At 40.0% G+C, this 19,981-nt stretch overlaps 1 protein-coding gene and 1 long non-coding RNA gene across 7 annotated transcripts; one reads left to right on the top strand and one right to left on the bottom strand.

Annotated features, from left to right (window-relative positions):
• The first annotated feature begins 301 nt into the window (after nt 1-301).
• LOC127511503 (ATP-binding cassette sub-family D member 2) lies at nt 302-19,711 on the top strand. Of its 6 annotated transcripts, none has more exons than XM_051892335.1 (10): nt 310-1,441; nt 1,979-2,159; nt 2,348-2,469; nt 6,880-7,045; nt 7,385-7,479; nt 12,594-12,739; nt 13,500-13,645; nt 13,858-13,942; nt 14,028-14,153; nt 17,697-19,711. In XM_051892335.1, exons 1-10 carry the CDS (start codon nt 497-499, stop codon nt 17,911-17,913), a joined length of 2,229 nt encoding a protein of 742 aa, XP_051748295.1. In that variant the 5' UTR covers nt 310-496; the 3' UTR covers nt 17,914-19,711. The 6 variants fall into 6 exon arrangements, with proteins under 6 accessions (XP_051748297.1, XP_051748298.1, XP_051748296.1 ...); XM_051892339.1 differs by having other exon boundaries at nt 652-795; XM_051892336.1 differs by lacking the exon at nt 17,697-19,711 and having other exon boundaries at nt 308-1,441; nt 14,028-14,157.
• LOC127511506 (uncharacterized) lies at nt 2,715-13,172 on the bottom strand. The gene is made up of 3 exons (XR_007930047.1): nt 13,044-13,172; nt 6,478-6,566; nt 2,715-2,849 (listed from the first exon to the last, which is right to left on the bottom strand). It is a non-coding gene; the product is annotated as an uncharacterized LOC127511506 (long non-coding RNA).
• Nucleotides 19,712-19,981: the final 270 nt, after the last annotated feature.

Below are 19,981 nucleotides of genomic sequence, written 5' to 3'. Positions count from 1 at the left end.
CACTGAAGAATATGAAAAATATGAGGCATTCAATATTTGTATAGATATTTTTTATTGAATGCTTATTATCACACAACATACAAACTTTACAGAGAGCTGTAAAAAGACATTCAAAAAACAACATACTAATACAAGGGGTTTACAAAAGAAAAGAAAATAAACAATTTAAAGACATAATTTTTAAAGTTTTAATTTTACTTCAAATGAATTTAACTCTAGCAAATAATTGTCCATTTAAGATATATTGAATAGATCAGACCATTCCGTTATATTTGAATACGTCAAATGCGGCAACCAATCAGCGTGGAGTGGGGGCGTAACCAATGAGGAAAACCCAAATGACGGAAGCATCTACCTAGCGGTGCTGTTTCAACCTTACGGTGCCATGAATTGTATGTATATATTCCCTATTTATGGCATTGAATGACCATATGGATGTAACTCGGAACAAACTGAAGATTGCAAGCTACTTATTTTTGTAAAAGCAGGATAAAAAATGAGCAACATCCTACACGCGGCATCAAAAGTGAAATGGAATCAGAGCACTGCGGCGAAAAGAGCGGTGTTCCTGGCGGCCGCCGTATACGGGGCGAAAACGCTTTACCCCATCATCTGCAAACAAATAAATCAACGGAAAACAACCAAGAACAACACATCTGCACCAGGACATGAGAATGGATTGATATCTACTCATAAAGCTACACCAGACACTGTGTCTGGTCTTAGTAAATCACCCGGTGTCAATGCGGAATTCTTCAAGCAGATTCTTGAACTGGTTAAAATCGTATTTCCGAGGTTTGTAAGTAAAGAACTGGGTTTACTATGTTTACATTCACTAGCTCTCGTTTCACGGACGTTTCTGTCTATTTATGTGGCAGGTTTGGATGGTAAAATAGTGAAAACAATCGTAGAGAAGCAGCCGCGGAGCTTCATGATCAAACTGATGAAATGGCTTCTGATCGCCATCCCTGCCACATTCGTCAACAGCGCGATCCGTTATCTGGAGTGCAAGCTCGCGCTCGCGTTCCGCACGCGTTTGGTAGATCATGCATATAAAACGTATTTCACCAATCAGACCTATTATAAGGTCAGTAATATGGACGGGAGACTGGCGAATCCGGACCAGTCTCTGACCGAGGATGTGATGATGTTCTCGCAGTCCATTGCGCATCTGTACTCAAACCTCACCAAACCCATCCTAGACGTGATACTGACTTCATATACTTTAATACAGACTGCGCGATCTCGGGGTGCGAACGCAACCGGACCGACTCTGTTAGCGGGTCTGGTGGTGTTCGCCACGGCGAAGGTTCTGCGCGCCTGCTCGCCGAAGTTCGGTAAGCTGGTGGCAGAGGAGGCGCACAGGAAGGGCTACCTGCGATATGTGCACTCCAGAATCATAGCCAATGCAGAGGAAATCGCCTTCTATAGGGGACATACGGTGAGGAAATTTACACATTAATAGATAACTGCTATTAGCTATTAGCAGGGCATTAGGCGAGGAAATGCATCAATCATATATAGTGCAAATGTGATTACTTATAAGTTATAGGATACCTTTATAGGGGCCATAACGTGTCAGAAACACGTTACACATGTGCATGAATACATTAGATGAAGAAGTACATCATTTAAATGTGTATTTTACTTTTTAGGTCATAATTTCAACTTTGTCATTATGAGTTTTAAGCCATAATTGTGATTTACTGAAGCAGTTTTTTTTCTTAAGTGCCAGAAATGAGCTTGCATTCAGAACTGAATCGAGATTCATTTTAAATTCCAATTCATTTCCTGAATTTAAATTAAAAATTGAGGTATTCAGATTTGAATGTAAGGAAGTAGAATTAAAGTACATTGACAAATTCAAATTCAGAAATTCATTTTACTGTATGTTTTAACTACAAAAATGTATGTCAAGACAAATTTAGAATGTTAGTTTGAAAAAACTAATTATCTTTTGGATGCTATCCTGTGGCAGGTGGAGATGAGGCAGCTGCAGAAGTGTTACAGTGCCCTGGCAGAACAGATGAAACTCATCCTATCGAAACGTCTGTGGTACATCATGATCGAACAGTTTCTCATGAAGTACGTCTGGAGTGGATGTGGTCTGGTTATGGTCGCAGTCCCCATCATCACTGCAACTGGCTTTGCTGATAACGGTAAAGTGGAAAGTTCAGTTTATGCAATTCTACAGTATGTGTAATCTCATTACAATTTCTGTGATATTTTATTTTTTCAATTTCTTCCTTTAATTATTTATTGTATTATTTTATTTATTTTTTGCATTACTGTAGCGTATTGTATTTGCTTAAAGATGTCATGTTTCAAATCCATTTGTCTCTTAAAGAGCTGGCGGATGGTCAGACACAAGTGTTGGTGAGTGAAAGAACTGAAGCCTTCACAACAGCACGCAATCTATTGGCCTCGGGGGCTGATGCCATTGAAAGGATCATGTCTTCTTATAAAGAGGTAAAATATTAAACATATTCCTCTTTGCTGACTTGAATTTATTTTTACAGTCATTAATCATTATAAACAAAATGATTGTCCTTGATATTAACACCAAGGAGCATGTCAGAGTCATATTTCATCACAAAATCAAAAGAAAGAAATAAGAAATTATTATTTTACACACACACGCACACACACATTTTTTATTTATTTTTATTGTATAGCAGTGCTGCAACAAAGGCTGGAGCATGGCTACAGGCCTCTAGCAACTGAAACCACAAAGGATGTGATGTCACGCAGCAGTGAAAGCTGGGAATCTTTGCGTATAGGCTAGTGATCGGTGTTGGTATCAACTGCCACTCTGTTGACTAAGCCAGCTGGGCAACTTAATCCACCATCTGTTGAACAGAGAGCATCAGTCAGTCCCGCTTCACAGATGCTGCGTGTGTCTATTACCACTATAGACACTATAAAGCACGACATCATGCTATTTCAGACCTTTTAAATAGCATATTGTGTTAGAATTGTAATTGTCAGCTAACCCTACATGTGATTTGTTAATAATAAATTAACATTTTGACATTTTCTCAAGAAACGTAAATGTGAGCAGTGCCTACTAGTGTAATGTAATGTCATGTTGCCAGGTCGTAGCTATGTATGTGGTTGTTTAGGTCATTGCTATACTTTTAGGCCATTGACTGTATACTATTGCTGTGACAGTCGGTGGCTGTAATGAGTGCACGAAGACAAGGAGTACAAAATAGACTTTAATAATAACTTTCACAAGGAAACACGCAGGAGAAAAGAATAACTTAACCACATAATACTAAGACTATACTGGACAAAGAAACTATGGAAACACAGGGCTTAAATACATGAGGAGCATAATCGGGGTAAAACAAAACAGAACAGGTCCAGGAACTATCTTACTAACCAGGGAAACTACCTAGGGAACGCAGGGAGGCAGACAAACAGCGAAACCAATACACCAGAACAAAACATGTTCCCCCACCGTAACAGTCTAACTGAGAAGGGGCTCTGGAGGAGGACATGGAGCAGGTAAAAGGCAGGAACAGAGAGGCGCTGACAGCAGGAGAGGACGGTGGGAGGAGCCAGGAGCAGGAGGAGCCAGACGGGGACCCAAAGCACAGACAGGAAGATGTCCCACGGCAGAGTTGAGGGAGGAAGGAGCCAAGGTGGAGGTTTGGCTGTTGACACCAGGGGGACGACAGACGGAGACAAAGCCGATGGAGGTGGAGACCCAGGTGGAGCTGATGAGCCCACGCAAAATTGATGCTCTGGAGACTGATGTGGAGCTGCAGTGATGAGCATCCGAGGTGGAGCCAGGGTTCCAGAGAACTGAGGTACAGCCGGTGAAACTAAGGACCAAAGTGGAGCTGGAGGGAAGGTGAAGTCCGACAGAGCCAAAAGGGGTGGAGAGATGAAGTGCAGCTGAAGGCCCGCAAGTCCGTGGCACAAGCAGAGAGACGTTTGACCAAGGCAGAGCTGGAGGGACGACGGAGCCCGGTGGAGCCATAAGGACGATGGTGGAGCTGAGGGTAGGAGGAGCCAAGGTAGAGCCGACAGGTTGACAAGCCGAGATGGAGCGATAGACTGGAGGCGAAGCCAGGGGATCCTCTTGACAAGGCGGAGCTGGTGACCGGAAGACACGAGGGTCACATAGGCTACTGTACTAAATATCTTTATATTGTTGTTATTATATTATATATTATACCAAATATTATATTATACATTGCCTACGCAACGCATATTCGCACGCATTAGCATACAGGTGACCACAGACATGTAGACTGATGACTACCGCAAGGTCAGTTACATGGCGATCACGTCACTTCATAATGTCAGATTTCAAGTTGAAGAGTAATGTACTCACCACTGCCATGTTCCCTCACGATGAGGCCAAAACAGCTGAAAATATTCGCAAGGAATTGCAGAAGCAGCTTGTGTCAGTTCTCAAGTTTGATCCCTCTGTAATGAGTAAGGTGGTGTGGGTAACAGATCAAGGTTAGAATATTGTTGCTGCATTACGACCTTACCGGTGCTTAGACTGTCAGGACCACATCTACAACACGGTCCTCCGACATGCCTTGGACATCACAGAGCTGTCAGTAACAGTCCCAGAGGTTGGTGGAACGTTGCTGGCTGTCAAGAAAATAGTCCGGTTCGTGAAACAAAGCGGCCTGGCAAGTCAGTTATCCAAGACCATTCTGCAGATGGGAGAAACATGTTACAGCACTGTATTTCTTACGCTCAAGTCTATCAAGGACATGTATGCTGAACTACGTGAAAATCTGGAGAGTCGTGGGGAGGCCCAAAGAATGGCTGATGTGTCCCCAGATGTTCTGGATTTTTTGGTCGTTTTCTCCACCCCTTCTACGAAGCCCAGCGGGAGTTGGAAGTTGATCAATATCCAACTTTGAACCTTGTTGTGTTGTGGCACAAGAGGCTGAAGCATCATTGCCAGCCAGTAAGCACTGACATGCTTACCAAGCCACCATCCGCCAGCGCCACTTGGAATGGATTGGTAAAAAGGTCCAGATTCAGCCACTCCATAAACTGGCAATATTCCTGTGGCCAAAATTCAACCAGTTGCGGATGTTCTGTGAAACTGAGAGAGATGCCATACTGCAAGATGCAAAGAGCTGGATCGCAAGCTATCTAGCAACCGGTGGAAATGCGACTGAGGAGCCAGCTAGTGATGTGACGTCAGATACTCCGCCACCGGCAGCAAAAAAGAGAGCCTTGTCAGACTTTGAATTGGAGTGGGAGAATCATGTCACCCAGGGTAATGACACAGCTGTGGATGAGGTCCACATATACCTCAACCTTACCCCCAGCAAGGAATATAAGATTTGCTGGGTTGGTGGAGTCAACATGACAAGACCATTCCTTTGTTGTCAGGACTCGCCCGTCAGGTGTTGAGCATACCTGCAAGCAGCAGTAGCAATGAACGCGTTTTCAGCACAGCAGGGAGGACGCTGGAGGAGAGGAGTACATCTCTGAAGCCTTCAACAGTGGATGCTATTGTTTTTCTTCACAACGTGCGCAAATAAACGGTGAATGATGACCACCGTACATGCCTACAGTTCAACGGATTTATTTATTTTTTATTATTATTTAACGTTAGCCAGTTGGTGAAGAGTTCTTGAAACATTGTTCTTTAGTTACTTAACATCAAAGAAAGGTAGGTCATAAATCTTTATTTACTTATTTGTTGCTGGATCACGAAGCTTGGCTATATTCTATACTGCATGGTTATGCTTCTCTGTAATGGACAGTCTGTATTAATATTTGTGGCCATGATTGTCGGTGGTGGAAGTTATGTTTGAGGCCTACAATAAAAGTTTACCTCTTAGTAGCGTGTGTATGTGTTTGCGTAGGCCTATAGCAGAGACAGCGCGCATCAGAGAGTTTTTGGCCCGTGCAGGGCTCTAGCTGGATGGGATCGCTGGAGACACAGAAGACTTGGAGCTGGGTGGAACTAGCGGAGACACAGGAGACTTGGAGTATTACGAATAGTGTGTATTGACATTAAAAACTATGTACTATGTACTATATGTTCTATGAGTACCCAATGATGTACTTAAAATAAAATGTGGAATGTTTGTCTTTACGCACTTGTATAGGGAGGGTATGGTGGAAATGTCTTTCTGATCTCCCGCTGAAATGACAGATTTCACTCTGGTGACATATGTGGGACACTTAAATCTGCCCCTTTCTTACAATTGACTGCAAGTCTGCATTAAGATCTGCTTCCATCCAATCAACAACAGATGAATAGAACCAAATCCACCCTACTTTTTTTTTTTTTTCCAATAATCTGTTTCACTTGGATGTATGTCTCAAAATGGAAGAAAAGATCTGTCACTACACAACTTATGAGCAATAGTAATGTTTGGATTAGCAAACACTGCTAATTTAATTTTGCAGAGCACATCAAGCTAGCATTGGAAAATATCTCTAGATTCCTAAACCCTTTGGAAGGTCATTTAACAAGTTACTCACAGGAGAGGAATCTTTTTTGTTGACTGTGTTGAGTTCCCAAAGGAAAGCACATGTTTCTTGCCGAGGCTCTTGGGATGTGGTGTGTCTGCCTAAACAAGGAAAAACACTTGCTAAACACTTCCTAACACATGATTTGGATCAGATTAAGCACTCAGGCCAATACCATGTAAAGGATTGATCTATGAACTTCACACAATGGGTTTAGCGAAGGCTGATTTGCATTACTGATGCTAAGATACAGAAATTTTAGGTTGCTTTTTTACATAAGTGGCCCAAATACCTGGTCACCTACTTTGGATCTGACAAATAGCAGTTGAGCAATGTTATCTGATGTTGAGTCATCCTGACCTCTAAATGTCTCGCTATCACTCCAATCACATACATTTGTTCTGTGTGCTTTAGGTCACTGAGTTAGCTGGCTACACGGCACGCGTGCACAACATGTTTTTGGTATTTGACGAAGTCCAGAGGGGAATATACAAACGTTCATCTGCCACCTCGACTGCAGGCGAGGTGATAAGCGGAAGCCGACCTGAGATGCACATCGATGGGCCTCTGGAAATCAAAGGTCTAATGAATAAAGGGCAGCTCTGCTCAACATTTACTCACCCTTATGTTCAATTCTGTATGACTTTCTTTCTTCTGTGGAACATAAAATATATTATGAGAAATGACATTCTTCAAAATATTTTCTTTTGTGTTCCGCAGAAGAAAGAAAATTATATACAGTAGGTTTAAAAATAGACCAAATCTATAAAATAATAAAGAAAAAAGTACAGAATAGATAATAAAATAAAATCTTAATGTTATTACTTTTACAACTTTCTAATGAGAGATATTTATTCCTCCGAAGTTTGATTCTATTCTAAAACTCTATCTGATTACATTTTTCTACTGTTTTTTACAGGCAAAGTTATTGATGTGGATAAAGGTATAGTCTGTGAAAATGTGCCTATAATCACTCCTAATGGAGATGTAGTCGTGTCCTGCTTGAACTTCAAGGTAAGATAAACGAGAATAAACATTTGTATCAATAACGTTTAATACTACACATCCGGGCACAAATGTACTATTTACTATAAACTTTACACAGTACACTGATACCGTAGATGTGTTTCTGGTTTTATCACTGGGCAAGAAATCATAGTTTCATATTTGCACATGCAACTCAGACAAGTCAAGACAAGGTTATGGGAATGTTGTTTGGCTTTGTGCAAAGTGGAGTTTAGTTTTTTATGGTTGCCAAGCAATGTGATATTGTTGCATTAATTCAGAATTAAACTGATTTGATAACTATCCATTTTATAGTATAAGTTTTATTTTGAGTGTTTTATTAATATGAAGCTGTGTTTACTTTGATGGCAGACTTAATTTGTTATGAATAATCATCTATGTCATTATTGCAATTTAAAATGACTCATATTGTGTGTGTGTATGTATATGTATATATATATATATATATATATATATATATATATATATATATATACACACACACAATATGGGTCATTATATATATATATAGGTGCTGGTCATATAATTAGAATATCATCAAAAAGTTGATTTATTTCACTAATTCCATTCAAAAAGTGAAACTTGCATATTATATTCATTCATTACACACAGACTGATATATTTCAAATGTTTATTTCTTTTAATTTTGATGATTATAACTGACAACTAAGGAAAATCCCAAATTCAGTATCTCAGAAAATTAGAATATTGTGAAAAGGTTCAATATTGAAGACACCTGGTGCCACACTCTAATCAGCTAATTAACTCAAAACACCTTCAAAGGACTTTAAATGGTCTCTCAGTCTAGTTCTGTAGGCTACACAATCATGGGGAAGACTGCTGACTTGACAGTTGTCCAAAAGACAACCATTGACACCTTGCACAAGGAGGGCAAGACACAAAAGGTCATTGCAAAAGAGGCTGGCTGTTCACAGAGCTCTGTGTCCAAGCACATTAATAGAGAGGTGAAGGGAAGGAAAAGATGTGGTAGAAAAAAGTGTACAAGCAATAGGGATAACCGCACCCTGGAGAGGATTGTAAAACAAAACCCATTCAAAACTGTGGGGGAGATTCACAAAGAGTGGACTGTAGCTGGAGTCAGTGCTTCAAGAACCACTACGCACAGACGTATGCAAGACATGGGTTTCAGCTGTCGCATTCCTTGTGTCAAGCCACTCTTGAACAACAGACAGCGTCAGAAGCGTCTCGCCTGGGCTAAAGACAAAAAGAACTGGACTGCTGCTGAGTGGTCCAAAGTTATGTTCTCTGATGAAAGTAAATTTTGCATTTCCTTTGGAAATCAGGGTCTCAGAGTCTGGAGGAAGAGAGGAGAGGCACACAATTCACGTTGCTTGAGGTCCAGTGTAAAGTTTCCACAGTCAGTGATGGTTTGGGGTGCCATGTCATCTGCTGGTGTTGGTCCACTGTGTTTTCTGAGGTCCAAGGTCAACGCAGCCGTATACCAGGAAGTTTTAGAGCACTTCATGCTTCCTGCTGCTGACCAACTTTATGGAGATGCAGATTTCATTTTCCAACAGGACTTGGCACCTGCACACAGTGCCAAAGCTACCAGTACCTGGTTTAAGGACCATGGTATCCCTGTTCTTAATTGGCCAGCAAACTCGCCTGACCTTAACCCCATAGAAAATCTATGGGGTATTGTGAAGAGGAAGATGCGATATGCCAGACCCAACAATGCAGAAGAGCTGAAGGCCACTATCAGAGCAACCTGGGCTCTTATAACACCTGAGCAGTGCCACAGACTGATCGACTCCATGCCACGCCGCATTGCTGCAGTAATTCAGGCAAAAGGAGCCCCAACTAAGTATTGAGTGCTGTACATGCTCATACTTTTCATGTTCATACTTTTCAGTTGGCCAAGATTTCTAAAAATCCTTTCTTTGTATTGGTCTTAAGTAATATTTTAATTTTCTGAGATACTGAATTTGGGATTTTCCTTAGTTGTCATTTATAATCATCAAAATTAAAATAAATAAACATTTGAAATATATCAGTCTGTGTGTAATGAATGGATATTATATATAAGTTTCACTTTTTGAATGGAATTAGTGAAATAAATCAACTTTTTGATGATATTCTAATTATATGACCAGCACCTGTGTGTGTATATATATATATATATATATATATATATTACAGTGGGTACGGAAAGTATTCAGACCCACTTAAATTTTTCACTCTTTGTTATATTGCAGCCATTTTCCTCATTAATGTACACACAGCACCACATATTGACAGAAAAACACAGAATTGTTGACATTTTTGCAGATTTATTAAAAAAGAAAAACTGAAATATCACATGGTCCTAAGTATTCAGACCCTTTGCTCAGTATTTAGTAGAAGCACCCTTTTGATCTAATACAGCCATGAGTCTTTTTAGGAAAGATGCAACACGTTTTTCACACCTGGATTTGGGGATCCTCTGCCATTCCTCCTTGCAGATCCTCTCCAGTTCTGTCAGGTTGGATGGTAAACGTTGGTGGACAGCCATTTTTAGGTCTCTCCAGAGATGCTCAATTGGGTTTAAGTCAGGGCTCTGGCTGGGCCATTAAAGAACAGTCACAGAGTTGTTGTGAAGCCACTCCTTCGTTATTTTAGCTGTGTGCTTAGGGTCATTGTCTTGTTGGAAGGTAAACCTTCGGCCCAGTCTGAGGTCCTGAGCACTCTGGAGAAGGTTTTCGTCCAGGATATCCCTGTACTTGGCCGCATTCATCTTTCCCTCGATTGCAACCAGTCGTCCTGTCCCTGCAGCTGAAAAACACCCCCACAGCATGATGCTACCACCACCATGCTTCACTGTTGGGACTGTATTGGACAGGTGATGAGCAGTGCCCGGTTTTCTCCACACATACCGCTTAGAATTAAGGCCAAAAAGTTCTATCTTGGTCTTATCAGTCCAGAGAATCCTTCAGGTGTTTTTTAGCAAACTCCATGCGGGCTTTCATGTGTCTTGCACTGAGGAGAGGCTTCCGTCGGGCCACTCTGCCATAAAGCCCCGACTGGTGGAGGGCTGCAGTGATGGTTGACTTTCTACAACTTTCTCCCATCTCCCGACTGCATCTCTGGAGCTCAGCCACAGTGATCTTTGGGTTCTTCTTTACCTCTCTCACCAAGGCTCTTCTCCCCCGATAGCTCAGTTTGGCCGGACGGCCAGCTCTAGGAAGGGTTCTGGTCGTCCCAAACGTCTTCCATTTAAGGATTATGGAGGCCACTGTGCTCTTAGGAACCTTAAGTGCAGCAGAAATTTTTTTGTAACCTTGGGCAGATCTGTGCCTTGCCACAATTCTGTCTCTGAGCTCTTCAGGCAGTTCCTTTGACCTCATGATTCTCATTTGCTCTGACATGCACTGTGAGCTGTAAGGTCTTATATAGACAGGTGTGTGGCTTTCCTAATCAAGTCCAATCAGTATAATCAAACACAGCTGGACTCAAATGAAGGTGTAGAACCTGAGTTAAATATATGAGTGTCACAGCAAAGGGTCTGAATACTTAGGACCATGTGATATTTCAGTTTTTCTTTTTTAATAAATCTGCAAAAATGTCAACAATTCTGTGTTTTTCTGTCAATATGGGGTGCTGTGTGTACATTAATGAGGAAAAAAAATTAACTTAAATGATTTTAGCAAATGGCTGCAATATAACAAAGAGTGAAAAATTTAAGGGGGTCTGAATACTTTCCGTACCCACTGTATACACACACACGCACACACACATAGTATATACACCGATCAGGCATAACATAATGACCACTGACAGGTGAAGTGAATAACACTGATTATCTCTTCATCACTGCACCTGTTAGTGGGTGGGATATATTAGGCATAAAGTGAACATTTTGTCCTCAAAGTTGATGTGTTAGAAGCAGGAAAAATGGGCAAGTGTAAGGATTTGAGCGAGTTTGACAAGGGCCACATTGTGATGGCTAGATGACTGGGTCGGAGCATCTCCAAAACTGCAGCTTTTGTGGGGTGTTTCTGGTCTGCAGTGGTCAAAAGTGGTCCAAGGAAGGAACAGTGGTGAACCAGCGACAGGGTCATGGGCGGCAAAGGCTCATTGTTGCACGTGGGGAGTGAAGGCTGGCCCGTGTGGTCCGATCCAACAGACAAGCTACTGTAGCTCAAATTGCTCAAGATGTCAATGCTGGTTCTAATAGAAAAGTGTCAGAATACACAGTGTATGGGGCTGCATAGCCGCAGACCAGTCAGGGTGCCCATGCTGACCCCTGTCCACCGCCGAAAGCGCCAACAGTGGCTAAGTGAGCATCAGAACTTGACCACAGAGCAATGGAAGAAGGTGGCCTGGTCTGATGAATCACGTTTTTTTTTTTTTTTTTTTACATCACGTGGATGGCCGTGTGCGCTTACCTGGGGAACACATGGCACCAGGATGTACTATGGGAAGAAGGCAAGCCAGCGGAGGCAGTGTGATGCTTTGGGCAATGTTCTGCTGGGAAACCTTGGGTCCTGCCATCCATGTGGATGTTACTTTGACACGTACCACCTACCTAAGCATGGTTGCAGACCGTGTATACCCTTTCATGGAAATGGTATTCCTTGGGGGCTGTGGCATCTTTCAGCAGGATAATGCTGCCACAAAGCAAAAATGGTTCAGCAATGGTTTGAGGTGTTGACTTGGCCTCTAAATTCCCCAAATCTCAATCCAATCGAGCATCTGTGTGATGTGCTGAACAAACAAGTCCAATCCATGGAGGCCCCACCTCGCAACTTACAGGTCTTAAAGGATCTGCTGTTAACATCTTGGTGCCAGATACCACAGCACACCTTCAGGGGTCTAGTGGAGTCCATGCCTCGATGGGTCAGGGCTGTTTTGGTAGCAAAGTGGGACCAACACAATATTAGGAAGGTAGTCATAATGTTATGCCTGATCGGTGTACATACAGCATACATTATATATACGATTCACTTAAATTGACTTTAAATTGCTTTAGTTACAATTGTATGGCTTGAGTTCACACATGAGTCTGTCTAGCTAGCTATCTAACTACTTTGCTCTAAGTTATATACCTCTTACTTAACCATGTGATCTGTACTTGGTTTCCTGTAACTGGATATTGTGTGCAGGTAGAGGAAGGCATGCATTTGCTGATCACTGGGCCAAATGGATGCGGGAAGAGTTCTTTGTTCCGGATCCTCAGTGGCCTGTGGCCCGTGTATGGTGGACTACTACACAAACCCTCTCCTGAGCACATGTTCTACATCCCACAGAGGTACGGACAACACTTACCCATGGTATCTCACACATATCTCTTCAGAATCAGCAGTATTACATGCAGGCATTCACATAGCACATACTGTACAAGCACTATTATAAAACCTAGTCTGCTGTTGGGGATTTTTTTTTTGTACCTTTCATAACCCCAATTTTTTACAGAATATGGTCTCTGAATTTTAAATAATTAAATAAACAAGTTATGATTCAAAGCATATACATTTAAATAATTTTACATTTAAATCACATTACATTTACTTCACCTACAAGGCAATAAAATGCCATTGAGGTAAATAGCTCACTAGGTTTCAGAAGAGAGCTACTGTCCTCCATCTCTATTCCATCTTGCAGACGTTGCATTGTCAGGATTTGACTGCTGTAACCAGAGTCAGAGACGGCGTAACTAAAGCTCTGTGAACTGCTGAGCAATAGAAACCAGAGTCCTCAGTAGTGAAATATTTACTGAGTCCTGCAGGTGCAAGCGCAGCGGTTAATATTTTATACATGGGTCGAGGGGTTGAGAGTTATCTATCTATCTATCTATCTATCTATCTATCTGTCTGTCTGTCTGTCTAGTTAGCTATCTAACTAGATTGCTAGCTATTTATCTATATATGTAGTTTGTAAATATTCTGTCAATCAATCAATCAGTCAGTCAGTTTGCCTGTCTGTCTGCTGCACATATAATACCACACAACCTTACAAACTTCAGTTCACCTGACGTAATATTAATTAACATGTTTTATCCATCTCTCCAGACCATATATGTCCGTCGGGACATTACGAGACCAGGTCATCTACCCTGACTCTCTGGATGACATGCATGACAAGGGTTACAGAGACAAGGACCTGGAAGTCATTCTGGACATTGTCAATTTAAACCAGATAGTTACCCGGGAAGGAGGTTTGTACATGTAATTCCCACCTTACATGACTCCAGTATTTCGCCATTTCAATCTCTTTTTCATCCATGAAAGAATTATTGTGAGCTGTATAATAAGCTTTTCACCAGAAAAAAAAGACAATTCATCATAGTTATTTTGAAAGGCCAACAAAAAATTCTAGTCCTATAGAAAGTATGTTTTGGAGGTAGTTTACTCTTGTGTCTGGTTGCAGGCTGGGATGCAGAGATGGACTGGAAAGATGTTCTTTCTGGAGGCGAGAAGCAGCGTATGGGCATGGCACGCATGTTTTACCACAAGTAAGATGTCATTACACATATTATTTTAATATATTGTAATATTATTGTTGATTTTTGTTTTTAATATAATTGATACCTTTTTCAGGCCCAAGTATGCACTGCTGGATGAGTGCACCAGTGCTGTCAGCATTGATGTAGAGGGTAAAATATTTCAGGCTGCAAAGGATGCTGGTATCTCTTTGCTGTCCATCACCCATAGACCCTCGCTATGGTAAGAAACATAAAACTTTAAAAGCTCTTGAAATTAATCCCAAACAAAATGGCCACATTCACACAGCAGCAGAATACGGTCGTCAGTCCTGTATTTGAGTCCTTAAAACGGTTACATTCACACACAGTTCAGTTATTTACGGGAGTGACAACCACATTCTATAAGAGAACTCAACCCATAAACTCAAAACCTCATTCTTGGAAAACTTGCGCTGTTTGAGCGGAACCGGACTAGACAACTAGCTGACTGTCACGTCACACTGTGCAAAAGAAAGCCGCTTGGTGCTGCACAAAAGAGTGTCTACCGTGTGTTGCGGGTTTTTTTTGTGTGGTTTCGCTTTGAGCAGTGTGTCATCTGAAGGTTCTAGATCCAGACTTTGTTCTCCACTGGATCTATTCAAGTCAGTTTTGTGTTCTACGCACGACTCAAATGCTTTGCTCGGTCTCCACCCAGATATAAAAGCTGCTGTTAATGAAGATTTGACTGATGAACTCGAAACTCGACTGGACTCTTGTCATGTCAAAAGTGATAAGACTTTTCATTTTTATAGACGTCGCCATCTTTGATATTACTTGATATTGTTTTCTGTCGCTATGGTTACTGGTAAGAGAATGCAGGCTTGACTCCCGTTGCACGTTCATACAGACAGTATTCGAGACGCTACTGTAAGTTACTGTTTGAACGGGACATTTCGAGACTCACGTCTGTAAGTAAATGCGGTTGTTAATCCCAAAAACAGAGAGTGTGAACGTAGCCAATTTTTCAAATTAGGCAGGTTAAATTATTTAAAGGGTTAATTCACCCAAAAATGAAATTTCTGTCATTAAAGGTGCTCTAAGTAGAATTTGAAAAACGCTGTTGGACATTGTTGATTGTTCGAACCCTGGCCCGTCCGCTGCTGGCATGCGAGTCGGGTGCATTAACAATGACGCTTGACACCGCATTCTCTAGCGGTCGTCAGTGTGCAGTAGTTTAACAGCAAAACTCTCACTATCTGGCCACTGTTACACAAGCAATGCGAGTGGATGTCTGTTTATCACAGCTGACGTGCAACAAAATGCTTCACGAAAAATAAAGCGCAGTTGATGAACGAACGACAAGGAAGCACAAAAAATGAACGTACAGTACACAAGAGTAAATACAAAGTGTTTGTTGTTAGTCGCAAACAGCACAGCAGCTCCAGACAATCAAAACCCAGTGTACTCACATGAGTAGCGGGATCAAAGCAGCCTCCGCGTCTGTTTTCAGGCCTTCCCGCTTAGCTCTTTCCAGTGCTGGAAAGCTTTTCTAATATAAATGCGGGTCCTAAAGCGCATGCCCAGGCATAAACCTTCATTCCAGTGATATTCTTTTAAGCTCTTTTGTATTGTATCCCATTTCTCGTTCTGCAGTTTTTTTTTCTTATTTTCAAATCTCCTTCTTGCTCGTTCTCTCTCCTCAACCGTCATACGCCCCCTAATGCTGATTGGTTAGACATTTGTTGTTGGTATTGGCCCGACTAACTTCCAAACAGTGTATTTGAAATACTACTGAGTCCCCCTTTAAGTACTCGTCCTCATGTCGTCCCAAACCCATAAGACCTTCGTTTGTCTTCGGAACACAAATTAAGATATTTTTGATCAAATCCGAGGGTATCTGATCCACACATCCACAACGACATTGCACCTTTTGAGGTCCAGAAAGGTACTAAAGGCATCATTAAAACCGTCGACGTGACTACAGTGGTTCAACCTTAATATTATGTAATGACGAGAATACTTTTTGTGCAAACAAAACAAAACAAAAATAATGACTTCCCTCAAAAACAAAAATAACAAAATCGTCTGTCCCCCATACAGCTATGCTATTTTCGTTGCAGAGCTTCAGTGTTTATATCTGAGCGCTAGCTCACGCATGTGTTGTGCTGCTCACGTGACCAGAGCCGGCCAATACTGAGCCGCCGTTCGGACGTAAACACTGAAGCTCTGCAACAAAAATAGCGACAGGGGACAGATGAATTTGTTAAATAAATGTTATTTTTGTTTTGTTTTTTTGCACAAAAAGTATTCTTGTCACTTCATAATATGGTTACACTTTATTTTATGGTGCCGTAGTTACATTGTAATAAATAAGTACTGAGTACTATTAATTAACTACATGTACTTACTATAGAGTTACAGTTAGGGTTAGGGTTTGGTTAGGGTTAGTTACTTGTAATTATGCATAATTTACTGTTATTACTATAGTAAGTACATGTAGTAACGTGTAACTACAGCATTGTAAAATAAAGTGTTACCCATTATATTAAGGTTGAACCACTGTAGTCACGTCAACGGTTTTAACAATGTCTTTAGTACCTTTCTGGACCTCAAAAGGTTCAGTGTACACTTAATTTGTGTCCTGAAGACAAACAAAGTTCTTTCGGGTTTGGGACGACATGAGGGTGAGTACTTAAAGGGTTAGTTCACCCAAAAATGAAAATTGTCATTTATTACTCACCCTCATGTCGTTCCACACCCATAAGATCTTCATTCATCTTCGGAACGCAAATTAAGATATTTTTGATAAAATCCGATGGCTCAGTGAGGCCTGCATCACCAGCAATAACACTCCCTTTTTCAATGCCCAGAACGCTACTAAAAACAAATTTAAAACAGTTCATGTGACTACAGTATTATAAAGCGACGAGAATACTTTTTGTGCGCCAAAAATAACAAAATAGCGACTTTATTCAACAATATCTAGTGATGGGCGATTTCTAAACACTGCTTCATGGAGCTTTGAAGCTTTACGAATCATTTGTTTCGAATCAGTGGTTTGGAGCGTGTAACTCCCAAAGTCACGTGAACCATTGAAATTTTAAAACACTTATGACGTAACGAAGCCTTGTTTACTGAAATCACATGACTTTGGCACTCTGAACCACTGATTCGAAACAAATGATTCGTAAAGCTTCGAAGCTTCATGAAGCAGTGTTTTGAAAACGCCCATCACTAGATATTGTTGAATAAAGTCACTATTTTGTTAAAAGTATTCTCGTCGCTTTATAATATTAAGGTTGAACAACTGTAGTCACATGAACTGTTTTAAATTTGTTTTTAGTAGCTTTCTGGGCATTAAAAAAGGGAGTGTTATTGCTGGCAATGCAGGCCTCACTGAACCATCGAATTTTATCAAAAATATCTTAATTTGTGTTCCGAAGATGAACGAAGATCTTATGGGTGTGGAATGACATAAGGGTGAGTAATAAATGACAGAAATTTCATTTTTGGGTGAACTAACCCTTTAATGACAGAAATTTCATATTTGGGTGTACTAACCCTTTAAGAGACACTGCAAAATGTGCCTTTAGGAGTCTGTTTTTTTTTTTTTTTTTTTTTTTTTAATTAATGAATGCAAATACTTATTGAAAAACATTAGTTAGTAGGGAATTGTAGGGAATTTGTTTGCAATTGTTGTCCTTTAAGGTATAGAGCAAAAAAAAAAAAAAAAATGCATGGAATGCATTGTACATACATAAACTATATATTGGATTTCTTCAAATTACCATCCACCCATCCACAGGAAATACCACACACACCTGCTGCAGTTTGACGGAGAGGGTGGCTGGCGGTTCGAGCAACTGGATACAGCCACACGGCTCTCGCTGACGGAGGAAAAACAGCGTTTAGAGTCTCAGCTCGCAGGCATCCCTAAGATGCAGCTCAGATTGAATGAACTGTGCAAGATCTTGGGTGAAGATTCGGTCCTAAAGACGGTGGAAAACAAGAATGAGGAGTAAAAGAAACCTGGAGATGCTTGATGTTCAGGAAAACTCCTGTTTTGGTACTTTTAAAGTTTTAGCAATGATTTTAACATTTGATGTGTATACGTGACAATTCAGTACTGAAATGGAAGTTTAATAGGAATTATACATTAGAAACTGTTCGCTTTTGTTTTATTTGTTGTTTTTATTATTTAGTTTTGTTTTGCTTTTTTGTTTTACTTTGCTCCTTATTTTGTTTTGTTTTTTGTTTTGTTGTTTTGTTTTACTTTTTTGTTTTGATGTTCAGTTCTGTTTTTGCTTTTTTTTGTGTTTTTGTTCTTTTGTTTTACTTTTTTTTGCTTTTTTTTTGCTTTTTTTTTTTTTTTTTTTGCTTTGCTTTGCTTTGCTTTTTGTTAATCTGTTTTTATTTTGCTTTTTATAGTGTTTTTTGTTTAGTTTCCAATTTTCTTCTTAATTATTTTGGTTATACTTTTTCAGCACTTTACTGAACCAATTTCTTTCCTGGATTAACTCTGTCAGCTAGTTATTATTTAGGTAGTGTAATTCTAAGGCTAAATTGCTCATTTTTTTATTGATATTTTAACCAAAACAACTTCTCTCCTTATCTAAAAACAAAATGTGCCATCCTGTGGTAACAGGATAAATAGGTAAAGAGTGATCAAATGTTTTTAGTTAAAGTTTAAAGTTAAAACCCATACATTTAGTAATGGAAATTTGTGTAGGTAATTAACAAAACCAGCTTTTATGCAATCAACCACTGAAGTAGCTCGAAAGAGAAAATGATGCATGACTATCTATAGGTCATTGTGTGAGCCAGCTGGAGAGCTCTGGGTTTAAGACAGCAGGTTTCTGGTTTTCTGAACAAATACAATATGCTGGATACACACGCTGAGGGCACAGGACACAGGAGGTGGTTCTGTTGTGTCCACACTCAGCTGACAAACAGCTAGAGAATGTGTGATTCTGGGTCACCGGACTAAACGAGATACATGCTCACCACAATTTTATTTTTTTTTTTTCTCAGTTCCACTGTCAAATCATATTATTTAGTTGTTTTGAAACGTATTGCACATATGTCTCTCTTCATTTAGACTGATATACTGTGAAGTTTGTCTAACAACTGTGATGTGTTTATCTTTGTGTTTATTTTAATATCAAATACAACATACATTTTAAAACTTTTTATTCAAATACTGAAGAACTGTATTTGTTTTTATTATTGTTTTGTTTGAAACCCTAATTGGTTGGAAGATTTAATTGACTACAAGGTATGTTTTCTTTGCTTCGCTAATCTCAAACAGCTATGCTGGACACGACCACTATTACTTTTTAAAGGACATGAATTTGATAAGGCTGTCAACCTTAAATTTGCACTCCTATGGGTGTGCTTGTATGTGTACACAATTATCAGTTTTGATCTAATCATCCCAAAAATTTAGTACTTTTTTGATATTCCTTTTTCACCTATGGAATATACTGACCTAGGCTGAAGAATTGGAGTTAGGGGGGATAAAATCATTAGGTTAGGAAAAACACAAAGAGGCTGTGGATATACTTCTACTGATGTACAAACTACAAAATTACTGCATTTTATGAAACTACTGAAGAACAAAAACAATTAAGTTTTATTTGTTTGTATACCTCCTAGCCTGTATGCTAGGTAATGTTTTTGAACTGATGGGAGTTTTTTTTTTTTTTTGGTAAACATACAGTTGAATTATATGTGAATGAGACTTGACTCTGTCAAGTATGTCAACAATCAACAAACAAAAAAATCTGCCTGTAAATAAAATAAATACTACCAAAATATAGACATTATGTTCTATCTATCTGCACAGGAGTCTCATTGATAAGCGCAGTATTGCATGTGTCCAAAAGGAGGTGCTGTAAGATTTATCCTGCGTTTACAAAGAATTTAGGATGCTTTCGTTTTGTTCCTTTAAATTAAAAGAAAATGAATATAAATGTAGCAAAACATGTATATTGGACTGGATATTTTACTGTATTGGAAATTTTGCATATATATTGTTGTAATGGATATTTAGTCCCACGTAACCTGCCTACCCTGTCATTTTTGTGTATA

The sequence above is a fragment of the Ctenopharyngodon idella genome, chromosome 4 (genome assembly GCF_019924925.1).
Source record: "Ctenopharyngodon idella isolate HZGC_01 chromosome 4, HZGC01, whole genome shotgun sequence".
NCBI lineage: Eukaryota > Metazoa > Chordata > Actinopteri > Cypriniformes > Xenocyprididae > Ctenopharyngodon > Ctenopharyngodon idella.
The sequence above is the reverse complement of the archived record's forward strand: the minus strand, read 5'-3'. Positions and strand labels throughout refer to the sequence as shown.

What these genes read in the sequence shown, in the direction of transcription:
- LOC127511503 (XM_051892335.1), top strand. Translation starts at nt 497, where the DNA reads ATGAGCAACATCCTACACGCGGCATCAAAAGTGAAATGGAATCAGAGC. An exon ending in AACTGGCTTTGCTGATAACG is followed by an intron (nt 2,160 to 2,347) that starts GTAAAGTGGAAA and finishes TGTCTCTTAAAG; the next exon opens with AGCTGGCGGATGGTCAGACA. An exon ending in TGGGCCTCTGGAAATCAAAG is followed by an intron (nt 7,046 to 7,384) that starts GTCTAATGAATA and finishes TGTTTTTTACAG; the next exon opens with GCAAAGTTATTGATGTGGAT.